The 21,699-nt window shown below is 41.4% G+C and overlaps 2 protein-coding genes across 3 annotated transcripts in view; one reads left to right on the plus strand and one right to left on the minus strand.

Moving 5' to 3' along the window:
* Positions 1-8,948, plus strand: part of RNF11 (ring finger protein 11) — a 33,788-nt gene extending 24,840 nt beyond the window's left edge. Inside the window, exons 2-3 of the mRNA XM_055814784.1 lie at positions 5,679-5,848; positions 6,431-8,948. Of these exons, the coding sequence (XP_055670759.1) occupies positions 5,679-5,848; positions 6,431-6,602 (342 nt within the window). The 3' untranslated portion in view covers positions 6,603-8,948. The remainder of the gene's footprint in view (positions 1-5,678; positions 5,849-6,430) is intronic.
* A 6,639-nt stretch (positions 8,949-15,587) lies between these two features.
* The window catches only part of TTC39A (tetratricopeptide repeat domain 39A), a 50,157-nt gene continuing 44,045 nt past the window's right edge, over positions 15,588-21,699 (minus strand). For both annotated transcript variants that reach the window (XM_055814783.1, XM_013294621.3), the window contains exons 16-18: positions 21,331-21,445; positions 20,512-20,628; positions 15,588-17,475 (exon numbers count right to left, since the gene is read on the minus strand). In XM_055814783.1, coding sequence (XP_055670758.1) covers positions 17,355-17,475; positions 20,512-20,628; positions 21,331-21,445 — 353 coding nt within the window. In that variant the 3' untranslated portion in view covers positions 15,588-17,354. The remainder of the gene's footprint in view (positions 17,476-20,511; positions 20,629-21,330; positions 21,446-21,699) is intronic.

The raw sequence follows: 21,699 nt of genomic DNA on the forward strand, positions 1-21,699 counted from the left end.
TCCCCCCCCTCACCTCCTGACTTTACATCTATAAACCGAAGTTGTATTTAGGCTTCCTGCTAAGCATCTCACCTTAGAGGTGGGAAAACTGGGAAGCAGCAAGGCTGAAAGATTTGTGTAGCGATGGTGAGTGGTGTAATAGGCAGCGATGCTGCTACAAGGCTGTTAGAGCTGCAGAAAGGCCAGGCTGCTTCCAGGCCAAGCGTCCGAGGGCTGGAGAGCACTAAAGCGTATGTGGCACCGATGCAGCTGTATGTGAACCAGTGCAGCCGCTTTCAGACAGCGTTTCAAGACAGACATTTGCATATCGAAGGGATTTCAAAAAAGAGCTGTGGGAACAGCTGGGGAGATTAAAATTGAACTGTTATATTTGCATTAATTAATTAGCAACCACGAGGCGTGTAGGCGCTATACCTACTGGTATTTAAACAAATGTGAAAAAGACTTAGGGGTCAACACAGCTAGGAAGATGTTTGTCTCCTTTGTTGGACTGAATTAACAGATAGGCTGTTGATCTGGTGTTAAAATGCAAATAAACATCCCAGGGTGAGACACCGAGAGCATTGGATTAGATGAGGAAGAAAATTCAGAGATGGAAACTGAGCAAAGCAGGTAGCTGTAGACAGGATCTCAGGGACAGCAGTGAAGCTTTAACCTCTGGAACTGTTAGATGTTATGAATTATTCATCTCACCTTTGACCTTCCTGAAAAGATAATTTGTGCATGTTGGTGCAATTATTAAAAACAACAAACAAAAGCCCTGATAACATACTGCCTATATATGGCGTAGAGGGATCTTAAAATAATCTTTATCCAGGGATTAAGAGTTTCTGATCTACCGCTGACCTGTTTTCAGAGTATTACAAATTCATTGCAGTTGCAAAAACAAGATGAAAATGCTGTAAAACAAGAGCAAAGCGGATTTACAGCGGCATAAGTAACCAAGGTAAATCTGACTGATGAGAAAACTTCAAACTAAAAATCATGCTTTATGAAACCTCCTTTTTCTAGGCAAGAACCCAAAGCATGCTTGGGAATCTGGATGCAAAAACACAGTGTCTGGGCCTTTTAAGCCATGTGTGAAAATGTTTATTTTCATTAAAGCTAAAAATGCAGATCTCCAGATGCCCTCTATGATCCCCAACCCCCCCCAAAGGAGGAGGAGCCACGGTGAGATGGAGACATAAACCCTGTTGCAGCCCTTGAATCTAAACTAATGCTGTCATGTAAAGGGCTGAATAAACATTAGGAAGGAATGATTTCTGCGCACAGAAAGCCAGGGAAGCTTGTGCTGACACCACCTAGTTTGTGAACAAGAAAAAAGCTGTGTATCTCCAGGGCTGCTGCCAGCTGATATGTTTCATCATTGCTAAATTCATATGGGGGGAAAATAATGATTAAAGCAAATTCAGTGCCAGAAAGTGATTTTTACTTCATTGCCTGACCCTAATATGTGGGTTTGATTATTTGTTTTGGCATTTTTTAGGCTTTTTGCATGGAGGAGTAGAGTTAACATGAAATTTCATCTTAGTGTGAAACGCCTGACATCTTTATCAAATGGTAAATAACACTGACTTTGGCTAGAAGTTCAGTATTTCATAATTTTGTCTGCAAAAACATTTTCCCTGGTAGAGATGGGAAAAGTGAGATACCAGAACAATACACTCATGCTTGTCTTTGGAGTAAAATAACGATTACTTGGGTAACGCAGTCTTGTTTTATATAGATACGTGTCAGGGAGCCTCTAACTACAAATTTGAGTTGACTGAAGTGTTGAATCCTCACATTGTTACTCTTGAATATCCATGCTGGAGTGAGCGGGACCTCTCCTCAGCATAGGTTGATAGAAAGAAGTAGCCATTCTAATCCGTGCAAGATTTGCAAAGGGGTGATAAACCTGCACAGGCAGGGCTGTGCTCTGTCCTTACGGGCAGGTCGGCATTATTGCTGGATGAGCTTCACTTCCAAAAATGCTTCAGAGATTTGGTAGTGGAGAAAGCAGAGGACACAGCTGCCGGCGTGGTGATGTCTGCGCGTGGGGCCGGCCCTGGGTGTGTGTCAGTGGGGCTGCTGGGGGCTGGAGGAGCCCAGCTCAGCCGATGGGTGGTAGTCAGGGTCTAGCTGGAGCACCTCCTGCGGTCTGCTCCGTCTCTTACTTTGACCCCTCTGGGAACGCCGCATGTCACCTCAACAAACCGAGTGAGAAAAATCCGGTCTCTCATATTCTCATGAATAAATAGTTTAATAAAATATTTTTAGATTCATACAGGTATAAACATGTCTTTTCTCTTTGAGAGGGGAGAGGACTGGTTTGAAAGTGTCTGTGTACCCTATAATTTGACTCTCTGCAATGTGTGCGGCCGTGTTCTTCCATGTTACTGGTATGTTTGTATCCAGCGGACTGCTAGCTCCATTTGGGCAGGCTTTTAATAGCAACCAAGAGGCAAGATGAACGTGCCACCAGCCAGCCTGTTGCAGAAGTGCACTGGATCGTGGGTGTTGAACGGTCACTCTTTTTTTTATTTACAGTAGTACAATCTATGCATTTTTTGCAACAGCTTGGCAGCCACACCAACCCCAGTTCTTTATATTCACAAACATGAAAGTGTCTGGGTGAAAATGGTGCTCTCTTCGCTGTTACTCGTCTGATGAGATTCTTGTGTAGTACATGAAATTGTAGAAGCCCACAGCTGGCAACTATAAATTTCTGCCTTAATTGGTTATGTCAGACATGTAGCGCAGGGTGGTGGCTCTGCAGGGAGGGAACCTGAGACAGGACGCCAAAAGGAGCAGTGTTCCCATACGGCACTGGCAGTCAGGGAAGCATTTGTATATTTGGCATGGGAAGGGGCCCCAGGGGGTCCGTCAGGCCCCTCTCCTTCAGTTCTCCACAGGGAAGGTGACACCCATGGGAGAGGGGCGCTGCAGTAATGCAGAAGTGGTAGGTAGTCCCTCGGTGGCTGCTTGCAGCAAGCGCCTGCACAAGAGCAGAGCAAGGGGATGAGGTTTTGTTCTTGTTTCACCCATTGCAGGCTTAAAAATTGTGTTGATGTGTACTGTCCAAAACTTAACTGAAGCAGTCGTCGGTTGGATAGCGTGACTGATTTCTTGTTTCAGAGTTGTCCAAATGTGATAGTTTTAACTTGTAACAGATTCGTACTTAACTGGAGCTTCCTTTTGCTGTGTTATTTCTGCCGAGATGAGCAATTTGCCGTTCCTCAGCTGTAGGCATTCACCATTTGTCACTGCTACTTTCAGACATTTTGAGAGTTTCTTGGATTTGCTTTCCTCCTCCTGTTTTTGCCTTTCCTTGTATTTCTGTGTTATTGCTTGCAGTCATGGTTTTGCCAAGGGGAGCTGCATTAAATACAGTAGCCTCCCCTCCTTCTGCCCCCATTAGCCCCAGCCTGTGCCGCGGTTAGTTATACTGCTCCTCTTTTTTGTAGGATGGGAAGGAGGGTGCATCTCTCTCCAAATACCGGGCATTCTGTATGCCATTGTAACAGATCAAGGAGCTAACAGTAATGTCCTCTGCTATTTATTTAATAATCTGTCCAAAGTAGTATAGCAAAGCCTTGCAAACCCCCCAAAAAAAGTTACTGGTATTTTGTGGTGTTAAGTTCTTGAAACATAAAACCAGGACCAGGCTCTGCCTTGAGCTGGTGTGTTCAGTGCAGGGGGCCTGCTGCGTTTGGGAGGGGAAAAACTGCTTTATTTTGCTGGCACCAAAGGTTCTATCTGACAGGTCATCCCTGGCTTCAGCTGGTGCTTTTCCCTACCCGAATGATGATTAGAGAATACTTTAGATAATTTAAATGGTTAAAAGGCAACTGATGTAGAAGAAATATGTGATACTGTGAAATCCAGTTTAGAGGAGTCAGGAAACGGATCAAACTTACAGAACCCACTGGCATTTTGTCTTTTGAACCTTCTCGTAATCCTCTTGAGTTCTGCTGGGAAATCAGAGGGGAAAATCCTAATACAGCTGAATTAATATAGCTGTGAATTTTAGCTCACAGCTGAATTGCAAGTGGTAGGCGCTGTATTAAAAGCAGAATTGCCAGGCACTTGTATTTTTAATTAGCAAGGACTCCTGCTGCTGGGCACCCCCGGCACTGGCCAGCAAGAGGCTGCATGCTCCTCGGGCTGCTTCTTCCTGGCCTTCCAGGAGTCCTGGCTGTCTTTCCACTTGCTGTGGTTCCTAGCAGTGAAAGAAGAACCGCTTTATCAGGTTTTACAAGTGCAGCATTACGTGCATTAGACCCCGTATCTGGACTTTGCCAGGTGTTGGTGTCTGTTGAACGCTGCACTAGACCATTGCTGGAGCAGACCAGAAGGTGAAGAGGGAATGGGAGGGGAGCGCAGCTATGTTCCTGCTGCTGGAAGTACTTGGAGATGCCCGCAGGGCTCCACGCTCTGTAAGGACATGTGTGTTTCAGGAGGTGGTGGCTCTGTCACAGCCAGTGAAAGCCCGCGGCTGCCCCGTATCCGTGACGGGTGAGCAGGAGTTTGGCGGTGGGAACTTTGTCGGAGGCACTGCGTGCTGCATCAGCGCTTCCAACGGTGCAGCTGCACCCGCTGCTGCACTCTGCTTGTTCTGCAGCAGTGCCCTCTGAAACATCAGCTTTTGCATTTTTCAAACAGATGAATCGATGCTGTTGTGCCTCTGACGGACTGGGCTTATTTTCAGAACACATCTATAAGCTGATTTTTTTTTTTCCCCTCCTGTTTAAGAAGTATCGTTAAAAAATAGGCCTCGTGCAAGAAATAGTCTCCCTGTTAACAGTAGATGTATGGCTCCCGGCCAGCGCTGTCCTAATAGTCTCTCCTGTTCAAAACTGGTGTTTATGTCCAAAAGAATGCTTTAAAAGCAAGTAAGACAAGCACCATGTTAATATAAATGTTAGTGAAAATATCAGATCTAAAGTTTGTTAATATTTAGAAGAAGTTTCTGAGAATGTGGCAGAGGAAGGACCGCGTGATACCTACACGTTGCCTATTTTCGTTTGGGAAATGTGCTTCAAACATACAGCAGCTGAAGTCCAGCTTGGGACAACTTGTAAAATCATGTTAATATATATGAACAAATACAAAACTTGGATTACTTACTCAGCTATTCTTTTTATTGTCCAGGTGACTTTTGTGTGTTAAAAAAAAAAAAAAATGGAATCTACAGTTCTGGATTGGAGTTTTATGTGGCTCAGAACAGTTCACATGAATTTTAGTTATTACAGAACCAATAAAACTTTCCGCTTAAGAATTAGGTACTGTCCTCATCTTCGCAAAGAATTCTTCCTAAAGTGTAAAAAAAATCACAGAATCTGCTTTTTGTTGCAAGTACTTGGGGCTCTCCCTCAGCCATTATATTGTTCAGTTCAGCATCTTAGCAGTTCACCAGCTGCTATGTGAAGTTTGTTGTACATGTATTTAATGTGTGAATGATTCCTGGAGATAAAAAACTTTTGCAGAAAACAGCCACAAACAGCTCCTTGCTTAAGATACTGGCTTCAGTTCTTTATCCCAGGCTCAATATAATTATAGCCCCAAAACTGCAAAGTAGGAGTGGGAGAAACATTTATAGGACTGAGAGGAAAAGTTAAAATACATTGCTTGTGCTGTGCTACGAAATTCTGGGAAAGCCTGTGGGGTTTTTTTTAACTGAAATATTTTAATTTTAGGAGCAGGTCCCTGTTCCTGTTTATCACCCGACTCCTAGCCAGACTCGGCTAGCAACACAGCTGACAGAAGAGGAACAAATCAGAATAGCGCAGAGGATAGGCCTTATTCAGCATCTACCTAAAGGAGTCTATGATCCTGGAAGAGACGGCTCCGAGAAGAAGATCAGAGAGTAAGTTACAGAACTCTTAACTAATGTGGCTGTTGCACTGCTTTGTGATAGTGCCCTGGGAAACCTGATCTTGTCCTCCTGTTTCTGCCTTCTTTTCAAGGACTGTAATTTAATGTAGCTTTCTGGTAAAAGAAAAAAAATAATTTTTTTTTATCCATGCTTGTTTTCCTGTTACAGGTGAAACTTACTTTCTTGACCCATGTAATTCATGCCCTTTATAGGCTTTTTCTTCTTCATCCTCTCTTCACGGGGAAATAATTCCATGTTGCTTCCTCCCCTTTATGTCTCCCTTTTCTCATTTCTAACTGTGTGCACCCTGAGCTGCCCCTGCCGTGCCTACACAAGGCTTCCTGCCTTCACTAACGGTGCAACCACGGGCACATTACTACAGAGGAAACACCAAAACCTGCTAGTGCTTGGTGGAGCCAGCACGGACAGAGCTAGGAACCCCTCACAGTATCTACAAGTACTAAAACTTTGTTTTGACTGAAACATACCTAGGAGTAGGTATTACACTTCTCATTTCCAGTGTGGTAACAGCAGCTTAAATATTTTTATGATTTTTTTTTTTTCCCCCCTCAGATGTGTCATTTGTATGATGGACTTTGTTTATGGGGACCCTATCCGATTTCTGCCGTGCATGCACATTTACCACCTGGACTGTATAGATGACTGGTTGATGAGATCCTTTACCTGTCCATCCTGCATGGAGCCAGTGGATGCAGCACTGCTTTCATCGTATGAGACTAACTGAGCCAGGGTTTCTCCACTGAACCTTCAAGGAGACCATCCACTTTAATGGGTTTGATCCTTTTGTCATTCAGCCCAAAGAGCCAGGAATTAGGAATTAAGATCATGCACAAAGTATACATTTCCTAATAAATAAATAAATAAAAAATTATTCCTGAACGGCTGCAAATATTGGAAAAAACATAGTATTTTAGGGACTATAGAGAAGTAGGTTGTTATTTTTAATGTAAAGCCTTGACCCACCATTGTCTTTTAATGTTTGTTCTTACACCCATATATAGGAATTGTGTAAAGTGTTACAGCAACTGTAAATGTTTAAACTGCGTGTATCCAATTTTATTAGCAGCAAGATAAGAGTATTTTTTTCCTAAATAAAGTAACCAGTTTTGTTCTGATTCTTTTCACAAGTCCTGGCATTTGGGTCAAGGCTTTATTGAAATCTACATTTTATAACACTGGCACAAAGAAATAGTTTTAAGCTTGTTTGCACAGTTCTTTTTCTTTTCTTTTCTTTTTTTTTCTTTTTCCTTTCCATTGGAGATGGAATTCATTGCCTTAGGTCTTTTTAATAGTGTATTGTTATTGTTGGGCTGGCTCTATGCTTGAAAACCAGTTTATTTATAACCTGTTAAAAGTGCTATATTTTGTTTGCAGTTAGGAATATGCAGACTTCAGTGATCTCCTAGCTTGTAAGCAAACTGAGATGCATTATCCCTTTTCTACAAGTGATGAGGAATATGAAGATATGAAATGAGTCCTACACTGAAATGATGGTTTCATGGTTTTTATAACTTGCTTCGGTTTTGAGGAATCAACAGCCTTTAAGCTTTAATAATGTCACCTTTAACTTGATCAGGGTTAAAAGTGGGCCAGAGGGACAATAAATAGTTAAGGCAGCATGACTGAAAAAAAATAATTATTTGGAACTAATGTAGCGTTAGCATTGATCACTTATTCTACTTTTTTCTCCCTAAAAATGGTTGTCTTGGATCACAGCAAATGGATACTGCATCTCTCGTTCTTGTAGTTCTTAGGTTATCAGAAGTTAAGAATAAACATACTGTATCTCAGTCTCCTGTATTAAATGTATCTGTTAAGCCCTGCTGGCTGGCACATCAGTCCACCAAACAGATGTGAAATCAGATATAAGAAAAATATATTTTGTTCTGCATGTAAATGCAAAGTTTATATAAACACAGAGTGTCATACTAGCAGTTGAGGGGGGAAACAGGACTGCTATAGCAAGAATGACACAATTAGCAAATTTCTATAGCCAACAGTATGTGCTTGTTCAGAGATGGTTTAGCAAAGATCATAGCTGTAAAGACCTTTTATCCACTTAGCATAGTTTTTTTTCTTTTTTTCTTTCTTTTTTTTCCCCCCTCCCCTCTTCTTAACGTACCTTCCTGTGACTTTTATACATTCAGCGCAATGCTGATACATTCAGAAATCCTGGTCTTGCAAAATGAGATGCAATCTCAAGTTAACCACAACAAATCAGGGAATGTTTCTGATTGTTTTTCACGTATAGTTTGAGTACTTGAAGTTGTGTTTAAAGACGCAAGTACTTTGAAGACTTTGTGTATTTACAATGTAGAAGTGTGCATGATATGGATAATTTTTGAAGCAAAATGTAGAATCAACATGATTTATTTATTATTCTTGCAGCTGACAGCAACCTGCTCTCTTACAGAACTCCTCTAAGTAGCAGTCAGAAGGAATTCAAAGCAGTCTACAGGTCTAGGTTCACTCTAATTGCTGCACCTTTATCCGGACACAATTTTTTGCTGAAGTCATACATACCTAATTACATGGATCAAAATCTGGGAAGAGAGACCTGAAGTTGTGCAGTATCACTGTTCCTTTTCATCATTCCATGTGTGTTCCTTTATGTCCTGCTTTTTGTCTGTTTGATTTGGCGGGTTTGGTCTCTCTCTCTTTTTTTTTTTTTTTTTTTTTTTTGGTAAAACAATGTCCACATTAAGTATCCACTTATTTTCCTTATCTTGTTAAAACTGGCAAATGAACAATTTGAAAAAACAGCGTTGTCATGTTGGTTTTAGTCTTTATTTATTACAAGACTTTGATTAAGAAATATTTGAAAGAAATCTGAAGTGACAGATTACTGAGCTGAATGCTTTTCTAGGCACTTTGTATAGCTGAACTTTGAGCACTGAGATACTTACCGTGCTAAGGGAAAGAGTGACTTTTATTAAAATACTTGTTAAATAGCAAAAAGGTGTGAAGGGCTAAAACTAGAGCTGATTACACAAAAACATTCCAGAAAGTTCAAATTTTAGCCTAAAGACAACCGTGTAAATACGACAAATAAATCAAATGTTTTTTTCAAGTTTTTAGGTGCAATGCTGTTCTGGATGATTTCTAATTCAAAAAAGTAACGGATCTGAAATTAACGCAAAGTAATGTGAAACCTGAATTACAGCTACAGTTGTGAAACCAGATCTGTGTCTTCATTCCACCACCTGTAAGATGAAGATAGTATTTGCCTCCTGTCTCAGAGGTGTAATAAATTACTTACGTTTCAGACATATTAGATAGTCCATTTACAGCACAGCTGTTTCCTAAACCAGAGGCTGCTGCAGCTCAGTGAGTGGAAAGGGCTGGCTGTCATTCGTCTGGACCTGTCCAGCCGTAGCCCTTCTTATGCCAGGGCTGTATGTTTCAGGGTTGACAAGCCCATAGTAAAATGTTTGCAAAACAAGCTGAAGGGAAAAAACCCACCTCTTACAGCCACCCTGTGTCAGTAACTAAGGTTAGAGGTGCATCAACAGTCATCAAAAACGTTGCTTTTGTAGGGACCATACCGTGTGATGAAAACGGTCAGTGCAACAACATTGTTTGTACTTTAAGTGGCACCACAAGCCTGGCACGGACCCAGAAATAGCTGAGTGGACCATCGGGCTCGAGCCTCTGCGATTTCGAGTGACAATGCAAGAGACTCTGAGTGTGAAAGTCCACATGCCCCTAGTCACTGCCAGCCGCCACAGCCTCTCGTAAGGACCTGATACCCCATTTAAAGATGAAAAGCTGCCACAGAAACAGCGCAGGTAGGGACCAAGGGCCTTGCTGACATCCAAGATGCTGGCATAGCAGGCAAAATTATTAGGTCATGTTTGCTTATAGTAGGAAATGGATTTTGTCTCCTACAACAGAAGAAAACAAAATTCCCACAAATCTGAGGCAAAAGAGATGCAAGGACAAGTAACAAATACTCCATTTTATAAAGACCTTTATGATGCTTAAAAATTATTGCATGCTACTGGAATTACCACTTTAATCATTTCATGTCTAAGGACAATAATCCTTATTACTTGTTGTCAGTTCATTATGTAAATCTGGGAGAGAATCATAAAATTTGTACATAAACCAAATCAAAAAAAAAAAAAAAAAGCAAGCAAGCCCAGAGAATTTCTTTGTGAGGAGCTAGTGCTGTAGAAGGGCTTTAACCACGTAAGGTTTTAAAAGTTCCTACCCTCCTGCAGCTTCTCAGGGCTGAAAGCAATGAGGAGTTTACAGCCCTCTCCTTGCCGTGGCAGAAGTGCACATTTCTAGGCTAAAGGATTACGAAATACCTGAACTTACTCAAGTTGCCAGTTTCAATACTTTGACATTTCCTGTCCTTGTGCAATTGCGGTAAAGATGAAAATTCTTCTGAGTCAGACTGTCAGTTAAATAAATAACAAGATGGCTGAAACCAAACATACAAGGCCTCGTCAGTTAAATCCCAGATTAAAATGGTCTTAGGAACAAAGTGGATGCTATCCGAGTAAAAATGCGGTTTATTACAGGCACCACATTTTTATTAAAAACATACCTACTCCTTGATAACCTGTACAGAACATGAATAAAATCTGTTCGGAAGAACCCTTCTTAATACCCAGAAGCAAAATTAGCTTCAAGGATTAACTTTTCCTTTTATAGAGCATTCAACTTTGAAAAATATAATTTATGCTAACCATCCTTGGCAGATTATCTTGCATTTAAACCTGTTCTGGGATGAGTTAGGGGCTCTGGAATTTTTGGTATGAAATGCAAAGTTAATGTCTTTTGATAAAAAGAACAGTCTAAACATATTTATGAAAGCATCTTTTTGATTTAAGCAGAAGAAATAATTACATTTGCTAGCGACTGATCTATTACAGTATCCACTCTGCGCTGACACTTAACTACGTAAAAGGTGCAGAGGAATCTATAATAAAAAAAAATAATCTGAGAAAATGCCTGTACCTGTTTCTAGTAGCATAAAGGTAGGTACTTACTCAGCAAGAGGGGACCAACCGTGCTACAAAAAGCCCCCAGCCCTCCTCTGTCCTCTCAGTTGGAAAACAAGTAGCAATAACTTCATAAACTTCGCCTTTGCAACACCAACCCCATGACAACATTTGCCTTTATTTTAAATAAGGCGTTTCAGCAGTAACTCTGCACACACCAGTAAGCGCCCAGTTCACTGCACGTATGACACGCACGCCGCTGTCCCCCCAGCCCGGCCCTTGCTCACCGGAGGCACATGTCCCAGGCTTCTCGCCCCGGGCAGACAGGCTTCCACCTTTGTAGCCCCTTTTCCCTACCCTCCCGCCCCGTTACTGGTAGCAGCTCATACTGGGTGAGCAGACTGAGGGAGACAGACAGGGCAGAAATTCCAAGGGGAAAAATGACCGCCCCAAAGCCGTGTTTGCTGAGCAGGACTGAGCCCGCCCAGGTGCCGTCCCGCTGAGGCTGAGCTCTGCTGCTGTCCGAGTGAAAACCCTGATGCTCCTGAACTCTCCAGCCTAAACTGCTTTTTGGTGAGGCCACCTCATCGAAGGGCTCTTGCTCAGCTGCCTGGTTTTGTTTTGGGATTTCTCCTTGTAGAAGGCGATACACTGCACACTCTTTCCTTTATGCTCCCACAGCAAACCATTAGTAAAGGTCCTTAATCTCCCTGCTTTTTCCTCAGCCCTCTTCTGAAAAGCTGTCAAGGCTTTTTTTAAAAGACATAATCTATCTTGGTGTTTTGGTTTTTTTTTTTTTTGTTTTGTTTTAAGTGCTGAATTTAATAATTGCTGAGTTCAAACAGTTTGATAACTTCAAAAAGCTTTGGCTACAGAGCCTGCTACTGGTGTGTGTGAGTATACGTACATAGACTTTTTATGTATTATCTATATATACTTTTTTATATGTATGTTTGTGTGTGCGTGTGACAGATCACGTAGTTTCCATAGACACATAGCAAAGGCACTACACCTGAGATCCCTGTTGTTCCTCGGAAATACCAAGAATTACTTGTGTTGGCGATAAGCCCAGCATCACTGAACAGAAACCTGACCCAGGACGCAGGTATCCACAAGCTGCAGTAACGAAAGCCGGAGCAAATTTTTCACAATAACAATCAGCCATTGGAATAGTCTCCCCAGGGAACGGTGGGTTCCCCAGCCCTGGACACTTTTAAGATTGTGCTGGGCCATCTTGTCTAGTCTGTGCTTTTGCCAAGAAAAGTTGGAGCAGATGATCCTTGAGGTCCCTTCCAACCTGGTATTCTACAATTCTATGACTGAAATACCAAAACTATACCTGGCCCTGCTGGTTGCTTCTAAAAAAACCTTGCAGCTGCTTGGCAGAGGTTGCGTAACCTTGGCAGTGATGACAGCAGTACTGGCTGCTGCACCCAAATGACAGTGACGTTGAATATGATCCATGCATTGTCTCTTCTAGAGTTAAACAACATTGCTTTGCCTCCCTAGAATGATTTACTGAACTCTGCTAACTGGCAGAGATAAAGTTCCTATTCTGTGTCTCTGGATAGCAGGAGCAGAGCAGCCTTCAGGCATCTTGCACTGTCTCTACCAACGTGTCCGGGAACCACCGTGTGCACAAACAAAACACCAGCTCATCCTACAACTCCACCTGTGGCACTGTCGGCACCAAGCACGGCCCCTGTGGCTCCAGCATCACCGACAAAGCACTAAGGAAGTTGTTCCTTACCTCCACACCCTGGGTGCTGCAGGATGAAGGGAACAGTGAGAGATGAAAACTGTCCGGAATATTGCAGCTTCTACCTGTCCTCTGTTTCTCGCCACATTGCTACACCGCTGTTCAACCACAGACCTGAAACTGTACCGTGCTTGACTAACACGAGATAAACTTTTTTTTAATTTTTTTTTCTTTTCTTTTTTGAATTGAAGCAGCCCATAAAGAGAGCGTGCAGGGAGGGGTTGTGACTGCTTTGTTTTGTGTTTTTTCTATAAAATAGTCAAGGAGAGATAAAGCAAGTAGAATTCAATGCAATGCATAACTCTAAATAAACATTTTGCCTATGTTTAGCCAGCAATGAAAGTAAGTAGGTCCAGAGATTTAAAACCCCCAGAAAATAATGGAACGCAGCCCAGTCCTACAAAAACATTGTTGAATTTGGAGCAAATGCCATGCAGAATTTTACCTCAGTGCAATACAGATATTTATTAGCTCTGTCGCTGTTCATAAATCTTAGAGACAGGGATTGACTGGGCATGTTTTTAAAAGTAAGTATTTGGTGTTTGTTCTTTTTTAATACCTGAAGCAAACCTAGATAGCATCTTTTAAAAATATCATTCAATTAAAATACTTGCCAATACATGCTTTGCACATAATCCATCACAAAAAGGTATTTGCAGAACACAATGAGAAAAGCAGCAAGTTCATTTCTAGTCTGTTCAGGTTTTGTGTTCGTCAGTGACTTTTCCAACCATTAACCATTTTCCTGTACAGCAGTAAACAACATGACTCACCTCTTTATCTTCTCCTCTTCCTCCCAGAGAGGGAACTGTGTGGAACACATTGTTTTGGTCATTCCATATACATTTGCTTTGCTGCTGGTTTTTTTTAATCTTTTTTGCTTGAGAAGGCAAAGAAATGCATCTCGCAGGTGGAACGGGAGGCTGAGGGTGTTGTATTTAAACTCTTAGGAGTGTCTTCTGCATTCTGGGACTGACCTCTAGGAAAGCCTTGTTTCACACAGAGCAGCATTACTTGATGCTTCTGTTGGGCCAGAGGCATGCAAGCTGTCAAAAATATCATTCCATCATCTTTTAGTCATCCTGGACCCAGGCCGCAGGTCAACTGAAAACACTAAGGCACTCAATATAGACTTTAATGTCAAAACCACTGTGAAATGGGAGAAAATGTTTGATACGATCCTGTCCTATGCTGCTATGTTTTATAAAAGGCAAAGTTTCCTAAGCAAAGTTTGCTGTATCACTGCAGCGTGAACAACTTAAGGCTAGGCGCTGTCAGAATGGGCCAGTCTTCAAACTAACCATCCACGGCAGAATGCGTTAATTGTAGCTTGTAATAGAACTGTGTATGACTAATAAATGAAAACATGCTTCTGTGGTTTAGTTGAGCAATCGTAAGCAGGTGTTTCCAAGTAATAGTAGTTGTATCATGTTTGTCACTTCATCAAAATAATCTTCTGATCATCAAGAAATCCTGTGACCGGATTCAGCTTCAGCCCCTGTTCTTCATCCAGCAACTTACCTTGCTTGGTGGTATTCCTAGGAGCTGGGTGTTGATGCAGTTACCTCTCGTTAGACCTCAGTATAAGCTGCTGACTTTTCAGCCCATATCCTCCTTCAGTTTAATGAGATCCACATATCACATCTAATGATAAAAGCGATGCTCATTTTACTGCCTTTCCCTTCCTGGCCCCTACCACTCTGAGGTGACTTAGCAGTATCACAGGGGGCACCACGGCAGTTGCTGCAGACATCCAGGAAACAGAGTATGAATTTCTATCCTCAGCTACTGGCAGGAAGCCACTTAGCAGTGTTACTAAAAAAAATACGCAGAAAAAGAAATACAGTTTGTAAGTTTTACCATAAAGGTCCTACCAAGTGCAGAAAACTGTTTTCTGCTGTATGAGTTAGTCACCTGCCTTTGGCCGAGGACTGAGAAGAGTTCGTACCAGCAACTGTGGGCTAATGCCTAGTAGGAAGAGTGGGTTTCTTTAGCAGTAGTCTGACAGTTCGGTGTTTGAAAGCAGAAGGAAGTGCTCCTGCAAATGAGGTGCTGGCTATATCCATGGGAAGCAGTCCTTACGTTTCCTGAATCTTAGGCCATGCTGAAACCCCTTGATTTGTGATTCCATTGGAGTATCTGCTGTTTGCTGGTAGGTGGAAGATACCCGACACTGAAGCTGTTTGAAACCTCGCATCTGTTGTGCTTCCCCTAATTCATTGTACTTGGGACTCGGGACCAATGAAGCCATTTACCAATCCGGAGAGCAGCTTCAGGCAGAATGCAGCAGCTTCAGGGGAAGCAATGGAAAAACAATCCCAGCACAGACCTTCCAGCCCGGACTGACACTGCTGAGCTTTTGATCCCTGCCACAGAAGAGCATCAAAATGAAGTATGCTGATGAATGAAGAGTAACAGTGGGCAATTAAAAATGTAACACATTGAAAAATGTATACAGTGACGACGTACCAGACCTTCCATTCACCCTTTAGCAAGCAAGGTGCTACTTTCCTTTAGTGAGTTCAGAATATTACAGTCCATACATCTTTGTTGCATCAGGAAGGTGAATATTCCTTACTGGTTGGGAGCTAAAAAGTCAGAGTGAAAGCACAGACTGCTTGATCGTGGCTAACGACAGAGTCCTCACCTGAAGATGAGGTCCACGCTGTGACTGGTGTCGGTGCTCGACCAAAGATCACTATGAAAATCTTAGTGTTTTCATTGCTGCAAGGAATCAGAGAAGCTGACTGCATATTGCACAGTACGCCCTTTGTGCAATGTATCTAACATCAGGCGAAGCTCAGTTGTGGGTGAAATTTCACTGAAAGTTTCAGTGAGTGAGGCCTTGAGAGATGAATCTACAGTCAGAAGGATTGTTCACTTTCTGCAAAGTATAATTTATGCTAATTTTCATGGCATTGCTTGCTTCAAAGATGCTAAGACTGCCAAAATATTTGAAAAGGACAGAACTGGAAGAAGAGGCGTTATATGCATGAAATAGAACAAGAATCTTTTTTATTCTATACAAAGAATGACTGAATTTTTACACTTAGGTTTTGATGTGCAGTATGTAAATAGCGTAACTGTTTATACTGAATTTTATCTGAGTTGAGAAATTTATCTGAGAAAGTCACTTTAAAAAAATGCATTCTTCATCTATGATTTTAACTTGGGCAGACTTTTATAAAGGATGTCTATTTTTAAGATAATGTAAGTTCTCCATGTTGAGGAACAGGTGGTTCTGTCTCCTTGCATGTTAATTCGCAAATATAAAACAATGTCATTTCCTTAAAGGAGGTAATAGCAGAGCTATAAACTGTCTATTTTCTCTTCAGCTGGGAACAATCGCTTTAGAAAGAATATTCACTGTGAGGTACATAGATATGAATCTTCTTGACAAGCATCTCCGTTGGAGAAGAAGGGCTGTCAGAAGACCTCCCATCTCCACATACCAGAATGGGTCATGGGGAAGAAGCTCTTGCAAAAGGGAGGTAGAAGTATGCCCCCAAAACCCACAGGCATATAAACGTATAAACATGGAGCTAACACAGAGAATGGTAAATACGAGTCAAGTACACGTTATGTCTGACTTCACCGGTTTTGCAGAAAAGCAGCAATTCTATGGCAGGCAGCACTGGAAAGCAGACTTAGCTCATTGCTCTATCCTCAAAGTCCCTGACACAGAAATTCCCCCCAAAGATCAATAAAGAGCAAAAAGATAAAGGGCTCTCCTTCGTAAAAAGCAGAGTGCTGTGCCAAGGGAGCCTACTCCAACCCCAGCTTCTTAACACAGGAAACATCGATCTCTTTAAACATGGACATCTCAAGTCAGGCAAACATTTGACCAATCATTTGAAGAAGGAATTGACTGTCACAGTAACTCCTGTACTGCTGTGCGGCCAATAAAATATTGCTGTTTCTTAAGTGACCTTCAAGGACTTGTGCTTTAGATTCGACATAAACTTCAGATCATGTTTGTTCTGATGAAAAAACTGTTTCCTAAGGACCTCCTGTTTTAAAACTTGTCAAAGAAGCAGTGATGCAGTTTTATACTGTCAGCACCTTCCCCCTGCCCCAAATCCTCACTAAATCATTCAGCTGCTACGAGCAGCAGACTTGACATGAAAACCAAATTAAAGTCAAGATACTTGCACAAGGGAGACCATTTTTTTCACCAGCAAGTTTCTTATAGAAGCAAAAATGTGGCTGGTAAAAGCTAGTAAAGAGAAGCTTTCCATGCACAACTTGAAATGCCCAGGATTCAGAGCTCCTCCCTGCTGTGTTTCTTGTGCACCGAGATTTTCTTACACCATTTCGACTAAGTACGTACTTGGAAAAAGCGATGCTTCCTTCTCAACTGCTATCAGTATGAATTCAAACAAACATTTAGAGGTAACTGAGATTAAATCCATGAATCTTTAAAGTTTCGTTGTTTGGGTTTTGCCAGTCATTCCCCTTTATGTTGCAGCTTGCTTAGTAAATGTTGCGAACGCAAGAGAAAAGCACACATGATTGAAAAATGGATTACACAGATGTAAGTATTCAAAAAGCCACGGTTGGAAAAACCAGTATTTTTCAGAGTTATGGTTGGTTTGAGAGGGTTTTTGCCATGTTATTACACTAGATTAATGTTTTATGCATCACCTTTAAAATTTTAAATTATTTGGTTTCTCACTGACTTGAAAGAGAAGGAAAAATAATTCTAAAGTGTCAGTAATTTTCTGCACCAAAGTTTGCAACAAACAGGACATCAAAGGAGAAAAAGTTACGACACTGCTGAGGCTCCGGAGTGTATTCCATTTTCTGGGGCGGATTTGGCTTGGTGCAGGGCAGCTTGAATTCTGAAATGTGTTCTTGTTTCCATGGAGTAATTCTTGTAGTTTTGTCTAAAACAAAAGCAGATCCACTCTGATGAATATATATATATATTTAAAACATTTTCGAGTTATCTTTATATTATTGTTATAAGCAAAACAACTGTAGACAGCAAAAAAGCCTTTCTTCACAAGCTCCTTTGTTGCCTACTCTAAAATACAAGGCATGTGTTCCTAGCCAAACAATGCAGCTCTTTGTTCTTTATTTGTAGTTCACTGTCTGGCAATTACCAGAAAAATATAGCTTAATAAGAAATTGAATCTGGCCCACTCACAAAATATTGAGTCCATATTAAATATCTGTAAATCTACTTAGTTTACATTCAGAAATTGGACTATTTTTCCCTGTTCTCAAAGTATAACTGACAAATTTGAATACAAAAATTTTAAGGATTTTTTTTAAAAAAACATTTCAATAAGATGAGCCTATCTTAATTCAGCAGATGGATTCCAAGGAAGCGGATAAGGGGGGCGGGGAGGGAAAGAGGGCAGCCTTTCCTGACCCAGAAGAGGGAAATACCCCATCTGCATCCTATGGCTGGCAATGATGTGTACTCTGTGTAGAAAATAAGGCCAGACAATCTGCTGCCCTAGAAACTTGGAAAGAGAAAGGGGCTAGACATGAGACTGCACCAGCTTCCAAGAAGCAGTTCACCAGCCTGGGGAAGGCTGACAGGGCTTCCTCCCCAAACATCTCCTGGCTGGCTCAGCAGTGTCATCTGCCTAGAGTTTCCAGTGGCTATGTCATGCTCGAAAGAACTTACAGAACTCTAAACGAGTTACAGAAACATTAAAAGAATCTGTATTTTCACGGAAAACCTAAAATATTTATAAAAAAAAATTTGCCTCTAGGACCACGTAGGAAGTGAAGATCCTATTTCATCGGAATTAACATGTCAGCTCCTGCAGGACGGATACAGAATCCAAATACCAAACCCGATTAGACACACTAATTTTCTTTTAGAAGATATTTGTCATCTTTACAGAAATGTAACATTAAGTACTAAACAGTCTGTATACCTTAAAAGCATTTCAGTTCAAAATTTGTAATTCCCATCACGCATGGAAGCAGGTACCTGTCACTATGGCAGTGGCAGTCTCTTTGGGAGAACAAGGAATTCCACACCCATCCTACACAAGCTTGTAATTTTATGTATGCAACACCCAAGAGGCTGACTGTAAAAAGGGTGATCGGGTTCTGCTGTATGCTGATCTGAAACCCTTTGGAGTTTTTTTTCTTTAGATTAAGTAGATTTTTATCATGCAGATATTGTATTTCTCATCAGTAGGCTGATATTCTTGCTTGTACCTTAAAGTTGTACAAAGAGAAATATTTCCACGCATGACCAAGCCAAAACCGTTTCTCATCTCATTCCACTCTTTCTCCCAGAGTCGAAACATTCAAACCAGCAGCAGCATGTGGATTTAGGTCAAGCAAATCAAGCGTCATGCACAAGCCAAGTGCTCGCCTGCGCTCCTGCCAATTGCACACATCATTCTGTAGCCCTGACACCCAGCGCAGACAATGTGCTCTCCCTCTGGTGGCTGCAAAGACATTCAGCATTTTTAGCTGAAAGCTTATAAACCCCGAGCATTTTAATGCAGCGTAACAGCTACAGGTGGAAATGTAAAGGACTGCACTTTTGTTTTATGACTGATTGAAAAGAGGGGTGGTGGTGTGTGCGGTGGGGTTTTTTTGTGTATCATTACGGTTTCCATGAGTTCCCTGAGCACAGCAGGCCTGAGTATTAGCTTTTCATAAACTGAGTAACAATTTTTTAAGAGCTGCTGTCTGCTGGTGCACTTATTTAAGCCAAACACCTTCCCTCGAGGGGGCCTGTGACCACACAGAGCTGTCAGGGGAAAGGTGCAACGGCTGAGCAGCAAGTAACACAAGTACCAGCTGGAATGAGCAGCTCTGAGTCATTAATTTCTAGATCTCTTCTTAAGAGAGGTTTGAAGAAAGGAAATGAGGACAGGAGGAGAGGCGTGATTTAAGGAATGTGAAACCAATTGAAACACTTTCCACTGCATTTTGCTAATGCAATTTTTCTCTTAATATCTTCCACAAGTCTACAGAGAACCAGGCTCACAAGCCTAAGAGATTAAGAATTGCAATATTTTAATTTTTGTGTTGACAGGCTTTTGGCATAATCTTCGGTAGGCTGATTTCACCACTCTGTCTTACACAGTGGACTGACTTGGAGTAAAGCTCAACACACAGACTTCATCTGACCCCTCCAAAACTTTGGGCCAGACGTCAGTTTTGTAGCTGCTCACACCTGCGGCAGTGACCGGTGTGACTCTCTGACTTGGAAAGACGCAGACATCTGGACCCATTCAGGATCCAGGCAGAGAGGTGAACCACCCTGCTGCAGGATGCTTGAAGAGGGCGAGGATTGTTTGGTTTGGATTCCTCCCCTGCCCCTGAAATTTTGGCTCTGCAGAGAATTAAGGGCTCGGACAGAGGCAAACCCCGTATTTAGTAATTTTGTAATAAAGAACATACACAGTCAAGTCCAATTATTCCTGATAAATCTCCTTTGCTAGAAAAATTGATCACACAAAAAAGTAAAAGCAGGTGTTTCAGTTGCCTTTCAGCTGCAGATGAAACAACACCAAGATACTAAATGCAACCCGAAGCATTACCTTAAATGTATTTCATCACGGAAAGAAAACAGCACTGCTAGCCACCAATCTGAGTAATGCTATTTTAGCCGTAACTCAGGGCTTTGATTTAATTTAAGACATCTTTTATGAATAAGTAAATAGACTACAAAGTTTATTACATTTTGTTACACATGGGTTATTTCTTACTGAAGCCTTTGACATCCTATTAACATCTTAAATTTTTTTTTTTCTCTTATCAGAATGAATGGGTAAGTCACAGGCTGACTGATCAGATAATGCCTACCACTAGAAAGGCCCAAACCAAAACTAACGCATGCATGCTTCCATGACATTAATGAAATGTTTGTGCTTCCCGCTAACCAGTAAAATACCATAAAATACCCATCAGACATCAGCACAGGCTTTTTACTTGCTTACTTTGCTCTTTCCAGTAGTTTTGTCGCTTCTTCTCTTCTATCCTGGTCTAGATAAAGTATCGCCAGCTCCAGCAAGGCATTTGGAATTAGATAATGGTCATATTTTATCTTCTTCTCACTGCATTGGAAAAGAAATAGCCTCAAGATCTTGAAATTATATGTTTCCCTCATTTAACAGCCCCAAACACAAATAAATAGGAGATTAGCTAAGATCAGAAGGAGCAATCAATCTCTGTTGCGACACTTGTCATGTTCTCTTCCAAAAGCTACCTTCCAGGTTATGCAAAATACACATTAAATAACCATCCTACACAACATGTTATTTCTCAGTATTACAAAACATTGCCTTTGTTAACACGGAAGTAGTAGAAAAGATGACAACATTATGAGCTCTATCCACGTGAATTGACAAAAAGAGATGCCATTCATTGCATGATGTATAGAAGTTCCAAGTATAATCATGCTGCCACCTGTCTCTGCAGACTACATTTGGCTTTTTGGGTACAGCTTCTTCATGTCTGGTAAGAGGAAGGGGATGAAAAGAGAGAAGTGGTATTTCAAAAATTTTATGCACCTATAGTCCCCCAAGAAGAAGATACCTCAGTTAACAGTGCAGATACGCAATTCTTCTTCCATACATGGCTAACAACACTGGCAATTAAAATGGCAATTCCTTGATATCAAAGCAACTGAAATAAATACTAAAGACACTGCAGTCCTCTCCCTTCTATTCATATCACAGTTGCATCTCGTCTTACTTGAAAGGAAGAGTTAGTAAGAAATTCAAGAGTTCTCCCATATGCCAGGTACAAAAACTTACTTTAAATAAATGTAATTAAAATGGTCTTCCGCTTCAGAGATCTTGCCCAAATGCTTGAGGCATAAGCCCTTTAACAGTTTTATCACACACTGGTCATCTGCTAGTAATTCTGTAGCTGCAAGATGAAGAAAACGGTACACTTTAGAGCAGCAGAGACTTCCCTCCCTATAGGGAAACTTTTACATAGGTAGATGTGAGCACAATTCATTTTTTGGAACACAGTACACAAACCTCTTAATCTTATGCCTTTATTGCCCTTTAGTATGTATAGTTCTTCTCTTTCCCTGACTTCTCGTCACGTGACCTATTTGTATGCAAGTGTTTTATCACTTCTCCACCTTTGCTTGGCTGGACAAAAACATGCCAAGC

The sequence above is a fragment of the Falco peregrinus genome, chromosome 10 (assembly GCF_023634155.1).
Source record: "Falco peregrinus isolate bFalPer1 chromosome 10, bFalPer1.pri, whole genome shotgun sequence".
Lineage (NCBI taxonomy): Eukaryota > Metazoa > Chordata > Aves > Falconiformes > Falconidae > Falco > Falco peregrinus.